At 49.0% G+C, this 13,650-nt stretch overlaps 1 protein-coding gene across 1 annotated transcript in view; it reads right to left on the reverse strand.

Annotated features, from left to right (window-relative positions):
• Positions 1-12,608, reverse strand: part of NSD2 (nuclear receptor binding SET domain protein 2) — a 58,482-nt gene extending 45,874 nt beyond the window's left edge. The window contains exons 1-2 of the mRNA XM_058723218.1: positions 12,025-12,608; positions 9,860-10,022 (exon numbers count right to left, since the gene is read on the reverse strand). Coding sequence (XP_058579201.1) covers positions 9,860-10,022; positions 12,025-12,561 — 700 coding nt within the window. The 5' untranslated portion in view covers positions 12,562-12,608. The remainder of the gene's footprint in view (positions 1-9,859; positions 10,023-12,024) is intronic.
• Between the last annotated feature and the right edge of the window lie 1,042 nt (positions 12,609-13,650).

The following is a 13,650-nucleotide window of genomic DNA, read 5'->3' on the forward strand; positions in this document are numbered from 1 at the left end:
GGTCCGTGAGTTCGAGCCCCACGTCAGGCTCTGGGCTGACGGCTCGGAGCCTGGAGCCTGTTTCCGATTCTGTGTCTCCCTCTCTCTCTGCCCCTCCCCCGTTCATGCTCTGTCTCTCTCTGTCCCAAAAATAAATAAAAAACGTTGAAAAAAAAAAAAAATTTTAAAAAAATATCTACTCCTGTAAGAAACCTATAGGATCAATCCAGGAAGGACCATACTCAAGTAACTGTCCTTCTAGAGAGAGAAACAGAGAAAGTTGTCAAAAGTTGTCAAAGAATTAACAACACAAGACCACGTCTCAGAACTAAAACAATTCTTTTTTTTAATTTTTTTTTTTTAACGTTTATTTATTTTTGAGACAGAGAGACAGAGCATGAACGGGGGAGGGTCAGAGAGAGAGAGACACAGAATCTGAAACAGGCTCCAGGCTCCGAGCTGTCCGCACAGAGCCCGACGCGGGGCTCGAACTCACGGACCGCGAGATCATGACCTGAGCCGAAGTCGGCCGCCCAACCGACTGAGCCACCCAGGCGCCCCAGAACTAAAACAATTCTAAGTGTCTCATCCAATACCCACACCAAGGTACATCTTTGTGACATTTAAGCCATTGAAGGAAGATAGCTTCCATGTTAATGGAAAAGTGTAATAGTACTTCAAGAACAATTCTGGATGCTAGAAGGAAATCATGTAATACCTTCAAAATTCTGAAAAGAATTATTTTCAACATAAAATTCTACGTTGAGCCAAACCATCAATCAAATGTGAAGATAGAGAAATAGCATCCTATGAACCACAAATTTACAACCCGTACACACTTTCTTACAATACCAAAAATATATTCCAGCAAAAAAGGAAAACTGACCAAAAGCACAGTGTGGAACCACACAAAACAATGCACCTAACTCAGGAAAGCATCTTTTTTTTTTTTTTTTTAATTTTTTAACGTTTATTTATTTTTGAGACAGAGAGAGACAGAGTATGAACGGGGGAGGGTCACAGAGAGAAGGAGACACAGAATCCGAAACAGGCTCCAGGCTCTGAGCTGTCAGCACAGAGCCCGACGCGGGGCTCGAACCCACGAACCGTGAGATCATGACCTGAGCCGAAGTCGGACGCTTAACCGACTGAGCCACCCAGGCGCCCCAGGAAAGCATCTTTAAGAAGTCTAAGATTACTACAACGCAAAAGGTTAAAAGAGTGCTGGCAAGTCCAGACTGAAGCAGGAAAATGGAAAATTCTAGCACAGAGCTCCAGGGGAAGAAAAGATGAGAAAAAAGAACATTTCCATAGCAAAAGAAAATCTGAGCAGCAAGGAAGGATGGTTAAAAAATGAGATCCAGGGAGCAGAAAAGGAAAATGGCAAACACAGGTTTTCACATTTTCCCCTCAACAGAAAAATCTATATAAAAGGAGGAGTTTCAGGGACAGAAAAATAAATAAGGCTGTATAGACAGCAAAGCACAGGATTTAAAAGTAAAAGCAGCAGTGCCTGGCTGGCTCAGTCAGTGGAGTATGTGACTCTTGATCTCGGAGTATAGGGTTCAAGCTCCATATTGGGCATAAGAGCCTACTTTTTCAAACAAAACAAAACAAAACAAAACAAAGGCAATAATTAACTCCAGGGGAAAAAAAAGGTTGTATAAGAAAGAAAATGCAATTATAGAACACACTTCTCTTTTCACTCAATGATATTTACACAGTCAAAATTATGTGAACATTTATGTTTGATGTAATAAAAACAGCAAGTTAATTATATGCAGAGGATGAAAAGAAATAAGAAATAATGGAAGGGATCACTTGCCGTAATAGAAAATCAACAGAAAATATCTAAATCATAAATCAAAAATGGTAGTTAATCGGGAGTCTGGGTGGCTCAGTCAGTTAAGCATGTGACTTCAGCTCAGGTCATGATCTGATGGTTAGCGGGTTCCAGCCCCACGTCGGGCTCTGTGCTGACAGCTCACAGCCTGGAGCCTGTTTCAGATTCTGTGCCTCCCCCTCTCTCCCTACCCCTCCACCACTCACATTCTGTTTCTGTTTCAAAAATGAATAAATGTTTAAAAAATTTTTTTTGAATAGTAGTTAATCCAACTATATGACATTCTGAAAACAGCAAAACTATGGAGACAGTAAAAAGATCAGTGTTTGCTGGAGGTTCAGAGGGAAGGAGAGATGAATAGGCAGAGCACAGAGGTTCTTCAGGGCAGTGTAACTATTCTGAATGATACTATAATGATGGATATAGGTCGTTACACATTTGTCCAAACCCATAGAATACACAACACCAAGTAGGAACCTAATTTAATCTACAGACTTAGGGTGATTGATGTATCACTGTAGGTTCATTGATTATAACAAATGTACCACTCTGGTGGAAGATGTTGATGGGAAGGGAGGCTGTGCATGTATGTGGGTGTACTATCTGTACCTTAATTCTTCTGTGAACCTAAAACTGCTCTGAAAAAAATAATAAAGTCTTTAAAAAAAAAATAAAAGTAGTTAAAACTAGAAGAAAATGTTGGAAGTGTTAAAAATACATTAGCCCTAAGGAGGAGACTGGACTATTTTTCACTATTAAACTCTCAATAGAATTTGATTTGTTTGTTAAATGTGCACACTTCTTTGGGGTATGTGGATGGCTCAGTTGGTTAAGTGTCTGACTTTGGCTCAGGTCATGGTCTCCCAGTTTGTGGGTTCAACCCCCGTGTCAGGCTCTGTGCTGGTAGCTCAGAGCTTGGGGCCTGCTTCAGATTCTGTGTGTGTGTGTGTGTGTGTGTGTGTGTGTGTGTGTGTGTGCGCGCGCGCGCGCCTCTCCCCCACCATGCTCTGTCTCTCTCAAAAAAATGAACATTAAAAAAAAAATTTTTTTAAGCACGTACACTTTGATTTTACAATAGGTAAGATTAAAAACTATGTTAAGAGATTTGTGACTTCTTCCATTACTTTAATACTTTCCTTGAAAGAACTTTCCTTGGTCACGAAAATGACTATAGGCATATGTCACACCATTCGCATGACAAAGAAGGTCTGTTACAGTGCATATAATGAAACAATATGAACTTACATTATTTTCTATCAATAGTTAATTACACAAAAAAATACTCCTTACAGAGAAAGTGAAAAAAAAAAAAAAAGCAGAGAAAAATACTGTAGTCTGATCCCAGGTTTGTAAAATAATTATAATTAGTTCTGAAGTTCTTTCCTGTCTAGAAATTTGGTAGCAATATAACCCAGTTGTTTTCCTAGTTTTGTGGGTTTCTTTAATCCATATGAATTTCACTGCTTCAAGAGGTGAATATCTCAGTGTTTTATTTTACCACATAATTAACCAGTTGTCCCACCATTTATTAGTAATTATTTCTTCCTGTGATTTCTGATGTTCATCAGTCATGTTCAGTATGAAAACACTTGTCATTGACTCCCCCTACCCATACAACCTTCTAAAAGAACCTATCCCCCACCAATAACCCAGGTACCTAATTTTGCACTACAATCCTTTTGTCCCCATCATGGCCCATTGGACTCAAGGTGACCCTCTGGCTAGACCCTCTGGGCTAGGTGACCCTCTGGGCTAGGTGACCCTCTGGGCTAGAATGAGCTAGAATGAGCCAAGAATCTCTCCAGATTCTGTGAATCCTTTGAGTTGATAGCAGTCACCCATGCATGCAGAATGGACCCCACAAAGAAACAAGGCTGCTTTGCAGCTGAAGCTCCAGGCAGGAAGAGCAGCAATTAAAAAAAAAAAAAAATGCAGACAAGTGTCTACAGAAGCAAGAATAGAGAACAGGGACAAAATCACAAGGACATGACACCACAGAGTTCCACAGAAAATAAAGGACAAGCATCACCATGCCTGAATTTCCTGGTTTAGTCCCTGGAGGGCACTAGAGCACCAAAACAGGGAAAGCAGACACTGACAAAAAACTGCCACCAGAAGAAGGCAGGTTGGCTATCAGTCGATTATGTTAACATACCTCTCCTGGTAACTGAAAGAATAAGCCAAGAAGAAAAAATCAGTAAGGAGATCATACTATGAAGCGATATGATAACCCAAGATATGAGAAGGCCAGATTACCTATCATATTTTTTGAAAATGCTGGAATTTAGAAATAAAGCAATGAGGGTGACCTTCCGTAACAGAAAATGTGACAAAAATTTTTTCCACAACAGAAAATGACTGGACTCCAGACAGCAGTTATCTGATGAGGAGACTAGTGCCATACGGGCGTACCCTGGACACGGTGAAGCTCTCAGGTGCAAGAGAATTGTTCTCTTCATAGTGTAGCATCTAAAAACCTACATTTATCTTCTGTTTCCAACTTGAGTCAGGCCTCAAAGCTGCTCATCCATCTAAGATACCCTGGTAAATAACAGGCCAGACAAGTCCTGCTACTGCGTATCACAAAAATGCTGTCTTAACATTTGTTTATTTATTTATTTCGAGACAGAGTGTGAGCAGGGGAGGGGCAGAGACAGAGGGAGAGAGAGAATCCCATGAAGGCTCCACACTGTCAGCAGAGAGCCCGAATCGGGGCTTGATCCCAGGAACCGTGAAATCACGACCTGAGCCGAAATCAAGAATGGCGACACTCAACCGGCTGAGCCCCCCAGGCACCCCTGTTACAAACATGCTATTAAGACTTTCATTAACTTAGCTTCTCAAAGGGAATGTACACTTTCAAAGGAGGCTGGATTGAGCTGTGGTCTAGGAGTTGTATTCTCGTCCTCATGAATGTTGAACATCAGGTTTTTAAATCTGAGTATATTACTAAGATCCAGATTCAACCACAACTATAAATCCAAGTGTGATAAGTAGAGAAAAAAAAAAGTATGCCTACGCAAAAAAAAGAGAAAACTTGGGGTGGGGTAGGGTGAGGGAGTTGCGCCTCACAGGGAAAAGATCCCCATGCTCAGCCAGCGCCATGCCAGAAGCCATCCTTCCTTCAGGTCCCTGTCCCGCCCCAGTGAGGATGCCTGAGCCCCCAAAGCTTGCCCATCACTCACCATGTCAACCCACCAGGGGCTGCTGCATGCCAAGTGTTCAGAAATCATAAACGGACCCCAAAGTTCCACCTGCAGCCAGGTCTCCGTGTCCTGCCTGGAGACCTACCTCACACATCCCTGGTGAATTCTCGGTCTCCCACAGCCATGAACACAAGCAGTGCCCACACGTGGGCTTCCACACACCGCCGTCTTCTAAAGGACCCAGCTTTCCTCCCAGGAAATGGCGGACACGGCAGAGTGTAAGTGTGCATGGAGCGTCTTGGGGGTCTCCGCAAGGAAGCCCTCACGGGCTCACTGAGACACATCAAAAGGACACAGCTGAAAGGGACTTAATGGGACTTCTGCTGGTTAAATCTGGGACAACCAGGGCATTAAAGAGTGAGGACTGTAATACATAACTAAGTGTTTAGGAAGAAGCTCATCTTCACAGAAAAATGCCACTTAATTAAACACAGGAGGAAGCAGGATAAAAACGGGCAGGTACATTTGCTCAGCCGGTGGGTCATAAAGGAGTGGGGAGGGTGTGGGGAAGGGCTGGCGGGGGGACGTGGTGCCCACGCATGGCCACGGGGCACTCACTAGTGACAAAAAAGGACTGCACCTTTCCACTGGAGAGCTCTGTCGGCCACCAGCGACCGAGAAGTGGGACAGCAGACACCAAGAGCTCCCGAAGCAATTCCACCAGGACACGTGTCCTCATGGTTTCCTCTGACCCCTTTTCCTTTCAGAGGTCATGTGAGCCTCCTATCAGCTGGCAGGAGGGCAGGGCGTTCACCTGGGCCCTCCTCCTTCTGAACTACTTTTCAAAAGCACAGTACCGCTCTTCCCAAGGTGATCTGCTTGTAATCATGAGCGCCCCCTCCCCTGTGTCCCCAAACAACTCCTGGAGGAACACGCTGCGAGGAGCAGGTACTTGGTGACGGGCCCCACATAAGCCCCCTCCCTCAACACCTACACGGGACTCCTGAGTCTGATCACAACACGGCAGCAGAGTTAAGAACGGGGCTGGGGGCACAGAGCGCTGTGCTGGACCGCGGGGGCCTGAGGAGCCGGGCCAGCTGGTGCAACGCAGGCACCCTATCCAATCCCGAGGGAAGGAAAAACACAGGCACAGGGAAAATCCTGGGGAAGTCCACCCAAGGGCCGTCGTGTCACTGCTGGAGGGCTCCCCTGCATGTAGCTGGTGCTGAGCTGGGCGGGAAGCAGTCCCTGTCCTCAGAAGACCCCGCTGACGTGTACAGGTGAGGCACCAGGAGGCCTGCGCCTACGTTCCCGCGGGCTGGCAGAGAGAGAGTGTTCACAGACAGAGAGAGATGGAACAGGTCAAAAAGAAACATCTAAAGTTCACAAACACAGGTGAGGGTGCACGGGTGTCCAGCATACCGTCCCACTTTGAACTATATGCTCGGAACGTTTTTAAATAGAAGACGAGCAAGCAGGGACGCCTGGGGGGCTCAGTCGGTTAAGTGTCCAACTTCAGCTCAGGTCACAATCTCACAGTTTGTGGGTTCAAGCCCCGCGTCAGGCTCTGGGCTGACAGCTTGGAGCCTGGAGCCTGCTTTGGACTCTGTGTCTTCCTCTCTCTCTGCCCTTCCCCCACTCATGCTTGCTTTCTCTCTCCCTCAAAATAAATAAACATTAAAAAAATTTTTTTAATTCTTTTAATGAAAAAAAAAAAGCAAGCAAACAATAAATAAAACATTCCACAAAACAAACAAAGACAAGATGGAACTCAAGTGTGACTCTTCAGCACTGCTGTAAAAGCCAGGCCACGTCTGGGGACGTCAAGGGACTAAGAATGGCACAAAGTTCCTTAAATTAAATGACCCAAAAGTAGGGCCGTGCAGGGGAGAACAACTGGCCAAACAGGAACGTTGTCAGGAAAGAGCCCTGATTCTGAAGGCCCACTACTCACCACGCTAAGACTTTCCCGAACAAGGGCTGGTATCATTACCCTCCGTTTTCATACAGAGGGAAATGGGGGCTTAAATTAAGTGGTTCATTACCAGACCAAGTTGCTGAGCGGGGCCCCGGCAGGCTAACTCCAGAGCCCACGCCTCAGCTGGAAGAAGAATGCTCCCATGTTGTAGGCAAAAGAGTAAAAGTCCTGGGCCGGAGTGAAGGCTCTAAGAGTAAAGAAAGAGGAAGTGAGAGATGAATTAAAACGTGCTGTGTCTGCACGTCATTTGGACAGGCTGCTGGAGACTGCGGGAATTCTTTTGCTCTACATCGGGGAAGAGGTAATGAAATTAAAGTTAATTCATCCCAGTAGCTGGAACAAAGAGACATTCAAAAGCCTCCTTCAGTTACAAGGGTCAGACAAGCTAGGAGCTTCATATAAACAGAGCAGAAATCCCCAGACACTAAAAAGAAATTGCTTGTGATGTGCTAGGCAGACCAGAGACGTGGAAGCCATGAAGGCCCCACTGACTTTTACTTCAGTTTGCTGTGTGGCCGGCTTGTTTATTTTGAGAGAGAGAGAGAGAGAGAGAGAGAGAGAGAGAGAGAAGGAGGGGGGGTGGGGGGAGAGAGAGAATATGCACGTGTGCACTCAAGCCGGGGCGGGGGGTGGGGAGGGAGAGGACGAGAACGCACACATCCAGTGGAAGCGGGGAGGGGCAGGGGGGAGACAGAGAGAGAACCTCAAGCAGGCCCCACACCCAGTGCAGAGCCGGACTGACGTGGGGGCTCACGACAGTGAGAGGACGACCCGAGGACAAATCAAGCTGGACACCTAGCCGGCTGAGCCCCGTGCCGGCGGCTGAGCCCTGAGAAGGGTCCAGCAACGCCACACGTCTGCACCTGTGTGGCCACCCAGCTTCCGTCTCAACTACTTCTTTCCACACTCCAGGTCTAGATGCCTCCGGGGTGCATCCTAGGGCCCCCGAAGGCTTGTGGAAGAGACCCCCCCCACCACCACCACCAACTCTGGCAAGCTGAGGATGCCGACAGTCCTCCACGGGGCGGGAACCGCAGCCGGCCCGCCACCGCACGTGCTGAGCAGGTGCGCGTCCCCGAGCCTCAAGGCAGAGGCCAACCACCTCCAGGGACAGCAGGCCGGGCACAACTCAGACGGAGGCACTTGCCACCACAGTGTGGACCTCCTCGTCCTGAGCCCATCCCCCCCTCTGGTCCGCTGGCCAGGCAGGCGCCCCCACGCCCCTTCCCCAGCGGCCAGCCGGCGTGAGCAGCAGCCCCACCCAGGGCTGCAGCCGGGCAACAGGGGGGCCGCGTCCCGAGTCCCGCCCAGAGGCCACACGAGGCTGACCGGACAACCGCACGAGGAAGCCCAGGAGCCCGCCCGGCCCAGCCCCGGCTCTAGTCACCCACACCGCGGAAGGGTGCACAGCCCTGTGGGGTGCTACCTGGCTCAGCTCCAACCCTGTACTCAGCACCTAGCGCCTTCTTCAAACTCAAGCCAAACCTTAAAAGAACTTTCCAGAAAAATCTCAAACCATCCAAACTCATTTTTCGCTCCAGAAACACAAGAGTCTTTATGTTTTGTGAGTTCTCCAATTACTGCTTATGTCAGGATCTGCTCTAATCTGTATCAACACGTTGTATTCTTACCCTGTTCTCCAACTGCTCCGTGCAATAATTTATATTCCCAAGTTTCATGATGCAAAGATCATTTCTGGTTTTTCCTTCTCCCCACAGGCCCAAAAAGTAAACTGGGACATCTTTATAACTCAAACTTAGCATAAAATACGATTTCTGGGGTGGCACCTGGTGGCTCAGTCAGTTGAGCATCTGACTTAGGCTCAGGTCATGATCTCACGGTTTGTGGGTTCGAGCCCTGTCAATTGTGCTGAGAGCACAGAGCCCACTTTGGATCCTCTGTCCCCCTTTTTCTGTACCTCCCCCACTTGTATTCTTTCTCTCTCTCTTTCTCTCAAAAATAAACAAACAGTTTTAGGGGTGCCTGGGTGGCTCAGTCGGTTAAGCATCCGACTTTGGCGTAGGTCACGATCTCGCAGTCTGTGAGTTTGAGCGCCGCATCAGGCTCTGTGCTGACAGGGGCAGCCCGGAGCTTGCTTGGGATTCTGTGTCTCCCTCTCTCTGCCCCTCCCCAACTCACACTCTTTCACTCAAAAAATAAACATTAAAAAAAATAAAAAGTTTTAAAAATGCTATTTCTGAAAATCACGCTGAAACAAGCAATCATTATATATCTAAAACGATAATAAATTAACATGAAAAGCAACATAAAGCCACGACCACTCCTCAATTAATAATACTAATTCAATCAGGTAAGGTAAATGTCTGAGTTGGATATAAAAAGAAATGGCAATGTGTTACATCCAAATCAAGTATTAACTTTAAAGTTGCAAAAATGAACCATGGTAAATTCAGCAACAAAAAAACCAAAATCTGATTCACATACGGGCAAAGGGCTAGTACAGACACTTCTGCAGGGACATACAAATGGCCAATAAGCATGTGAACAGATGCTCAGCACCACTAATCCTGAGGGCGCTGCAAACCAAAACCACAAAAAGGAGACAGACAATGGAACGGTGGGCGCCAGGGGCCAGGAGGGGCAGGAATGGGGGTCAGCGTTTACTGGGCACAGAGGTCCAGACCCATAAGGTGAGTGGGCTCTGGCACGGACGCTGGAGATGGTCGTACAATGCTGTGAACGTGTTCAATACCACTCAGCTGCACACTTAAAAGTGGTTAAGACGGTCAGTTTTATGTTATGTGTACTTCAGCACAGTTTTTTAAAGTAGGAAGACAAAAAAAAGAACCACCACAGTAGGGCTGTTTAAGGAAAGGTAAGAAAAAAGTTTGGAGATTAGAAATATTAAGTGCAAAAGGAGAAAGACGGAGAAACAGTCCATGAACACAATACCTTTAAGTTTGGTGTAGTTGTGAAGGAGTGGGTCAGCAGAAACCATGCACGGCCACCAAGGGTAACCGGACACTTTGGACCACACCAAGTCGCCAACACTGTATTTCAACAGGTGGTCTTTGTCTCTGCCAGTATTTGGACAGGACTCTTTCTTAGCCGCAACCTGAAAATGAACAACAAAATACATACTAACAATCTAAGTACCCCTAAATCCAATCTTCTATCCAAAGATTACGCAGGCTAGAGGTTCCACACACACACACACACACACACACACACACACACAGTGCTTCCCCTGGTATCACTTCATCAAACCGCACACAGTAGGTACCCGACTATGAAGGGTCCTACATAGCTCTATTTCCTTGGTGTGGTGGGTGGTCTTTAATGGTGCTTTACTCAGCTAGTCAAATAAGTTATTTTCGTGGAAGCGTGGATCCATACTCTGACCCTCCCGCGCCCCCCGGCCATGTGTCTGTCAGTTCTCGGGAGCACTTGTGTCACCCAGCACAAAAGGACCCAGGGTGGCAAGAACCTCAGGAGGGCTTGGCAACAAGTCTCAGCTGCATTGTGATCTGGGTCCTAGGGGTCTCTGAGCCTCCATTTGTCTTCCTGAGAACATGAGTCACTTAGGAGCTGGAGGCCTGACCGGGGCCACTGCTGTCCCACTCCTCTCTCAGTCCCTCCAGTGGGACAAGAAAGGTCAGCATGGCTCCTGGCCTCCTCCTGACTATGACTTCCGGAGCCTTCTCCTAGAGCTCTACATACCTGGGCAAGTTGCTGAACTTGTTTGGGCCTCAGTTTCCTCGTCTGTAAACCAAGGACAAGGGCTCTGAGATCTCACCGTGTGTTATGAGGACCCGTGCGCACGGTGCTAAGGGCTGGCACACAGCTGCTACGTGCTGGCTCTCCAATTAGCCCACAGCACCCCAGCTTTGCATTTTCGTGTCCTCTAAGCCACGTGAGAGCCCCATGTGGAGGATCACCACCCCACTCTGAAGATGAGAGTCAAAACTCAGGTATTTACCCAAGTTTATCAAAACCGACTGGCAGAGCAGGAGTAACCTGCAGCAGCCTCTTCCCTGTGAACGAGCGAGGTCCCCCACAACCACGGGAACTTCAGACCCTCGTTGCATCAGCCCAGCTCGCTAAATTCATCTATTTTTTTAAAAAATTCACCGTGGCAATTACATTAGCAAGAGCCAACAGCTCCTGAGCACTCACTTTTCTAAACCTTAAAAAATCTTCATTATTTTAACGATTTCAAGGGAATTTTGAACATTTTCCCTTTTATCTGTGGAAACTGTAAATAAAATTCCTCAAGTGTCATTTTAAACTACATATTCCAACCTCGGTGAGGATACCAACCCAAAGTGGTTTCAGGCTCCCTCTCCCTACCCCTGCAAGTGGGCCTGGGGCTTCAACTAAAGACCGAAGGACCCCAGGCCCCTCCCAGCCTCTGTTCACATAGACCACAGACGCCGTCAGCCCTTGGCACCCTCCCTAGTTCCTTTTGCCAAGGCCAAGGTTCCTTGGCCGCTTTACACGGCTTATACTCATTTAAGCAGTGGGCCATCGCAGTGCCACTTTAAGACATGGTGACATAAAGCCCTACAGTCCTTCATCACAAGCAGGAGTTTCCACCCGTCTTTGATGACTGAACACCTGCTCACACGTGTTCAAGTGCTGGGCTCCGCACTGGGATCCAAGAGCGTGAAGGTACAAGGCAGACCCAGTCCTCAAGGAGGCGGACCGTCTGCGGGACCACCGGGTAGAGGAGACAAGAGCGGATGGCAAACCATGTGGAAGGACAGGAGCCCCCCTGCACAGCACCCCACCCCCCACCACCCCCCATGGCACCAAGAAGCCAGATCCCGCTAAGTCCTGAAGGTCAAGGGGTGTGGAACTGGCCAGACCTGGGTTTCGAAACCGGTTTTACCTCTTTTTATCCATTTCACTCTCCAACACTTAGTCAAGTCCCTATTTCACAACTGGCTCGCGGGCTGCTGTGAGACTTAACACAGGGTCGCCTGCAGCCACAGCCCGGCTCCCTTGTCAGCCCGGTGCACCCAGGGCAAGGGGGCACACTCTCCTCCCCTGAAGGGGCCTGGCCGGAGCCGGCTGCTGCGCTCGACCCCACCCGGGCCACGACTCCTCACGGGCACCTTTTTGTCGGAGGGACTCGAGATCCTGGACACCAGCGCTGCCTCAACAAGACCGTGCTCCAGCAAGGAGTCGTACTTTATGCTCCGTTTCCTGTTCCTTCTGGCCTTGTTTTCCGGTTTTTGTCCGTGTTCTTCCGACTGGGACACGGCAGCAGCACTGTCCCCACAAATCGAAGATTCAAAGAGAGGTTTCCCATTCATGTACGTTTTGGTGATCTTCAGCTTAATCTCCGGAGAGCCGTTTTTGATGGGGGTGGTGCTGGGCGGCGTCCCGAGCGCCTTCACTTCCTGGGACTCAAAGCGCAATCTGGCATCATGAGCACCAGGCTCGCCATTAAACACACGGGACGTTAGGTCCTTCAGCTTCTCGGATGGAATAAAGGGAAGTGCGTCGTGGCCGTTGAACTTCTGCATGACCCCCTCCTGTAGACTGGTAGAGAGCTGGGCTTTGCTGAGGAACACGGAACATTCGCGATTCACTTCACAGTTCTGGGACTTCCCGTTCGTGCTGCCGAGGGTCTCTGGTGCCTGCTTCATCTTGACACGCTTCGCAATCTTCTCGACAGAAAGAGGACCCTTTTGATGCTAAACTGCGTTCAGCCCAGGCGCTCCGTATCTAGAGCACTACAGTGTTAGAAAAACAAAAAGAAAAAGAAACATCACGTTTGGAACCTAACAGAAGTATCCTGACACCTCTACGGCTTTGTGTGGTTTATCGTGAGACCATGTATGACGTTTACATAATCCCTCGGTCATAGGAGGCAGCTCCAGTATCACGGAAATGAGACAGAGTCACAAAATGATAAAGTGGAAAGGAAAGGGAAAGGGGTAAGGGGAAAGGGGTAAGGGGGTAAGGGGGTAAGGGGGTAAGGGGGTAGGGGGTAGGGGGGTAGGGGGGTAGGGGGGTAGGGGGAAGGGGGAGGGGGGAAGGGGGAAGGGGGAAGGGGGAAGGGGAAAGGGAAAAAGGGGAAGGGAAAAGGGGGAAGGGAAAAGGGGGAAAAGGGGGAAGGAAGGGGGAAGGAAGGGGAAAGGGGGAAGGGGAAGGGGGAAGGGGGAAGGGAAGGGGAAGGGGAAAGGGGAAGGGAAGGGGAAAGGGGGAAGGGGGAAGGGAAAGGGGGAAGGGGGAAGGGGAAGGGGGAAGGGGGAAGGGGAAGGGGGAAGGGAAGGGGAAGGGAAGGGGAAGGGGAAAGGGGGAAGGGGAAAGGGGGAAGGGGAAAGGGGGAAGGGAAAAGGGGGAAGGGGAAGGGGAAGGGGGAAGGGGAAGGGGGAAGGGAAGGGGAAGGAAAGGGAAGGGGAAGGGAAGGGGAAGGGAAGGGAAGGGGAAGGGAAGGGGAAGGGAAGGGGAAGGGCAGGGGAAGGGGAAGGGGAAGGGAAGGGGAAGGGGAAGGGCAGGGGAAGGGGAAGGAAAGGGAAGGGGAAGGGAAGGGGAAGGGAAGGGGAAGGGAAGGGGAAGGAAAGGGGAAGGGGAAGGGAAGGGGAAGGGAAGGGGAAGGGGAAGGGAAGGGGAAGGGGAAGGAAAGGGAAGGGGAAGGGAAGGGGAAGGGAAGGGGAAGGGAAGGGAAGGGGAAGGGGAAGGGAAGGGGAAGGGAAGGGGAAGGGAAGGGGAAGGGAAGGGGAAGGGAAGGG

The sequence above is a fragment of the Neofelis nebulosa genome, chromosome 3 (assembly GCF_028018385.1).
Source record: "Neofelis nebulosa isolate mNeoNeb1 chromosome 3, mNeoNeb1.pri, whole genome shotgun sequence".
Lineage (NCBI taxonomy): Eukaryota > Metazoa > Chordata > Mammalia > Carnivora > Felidae > Neofelis > Neofelis nebulosa.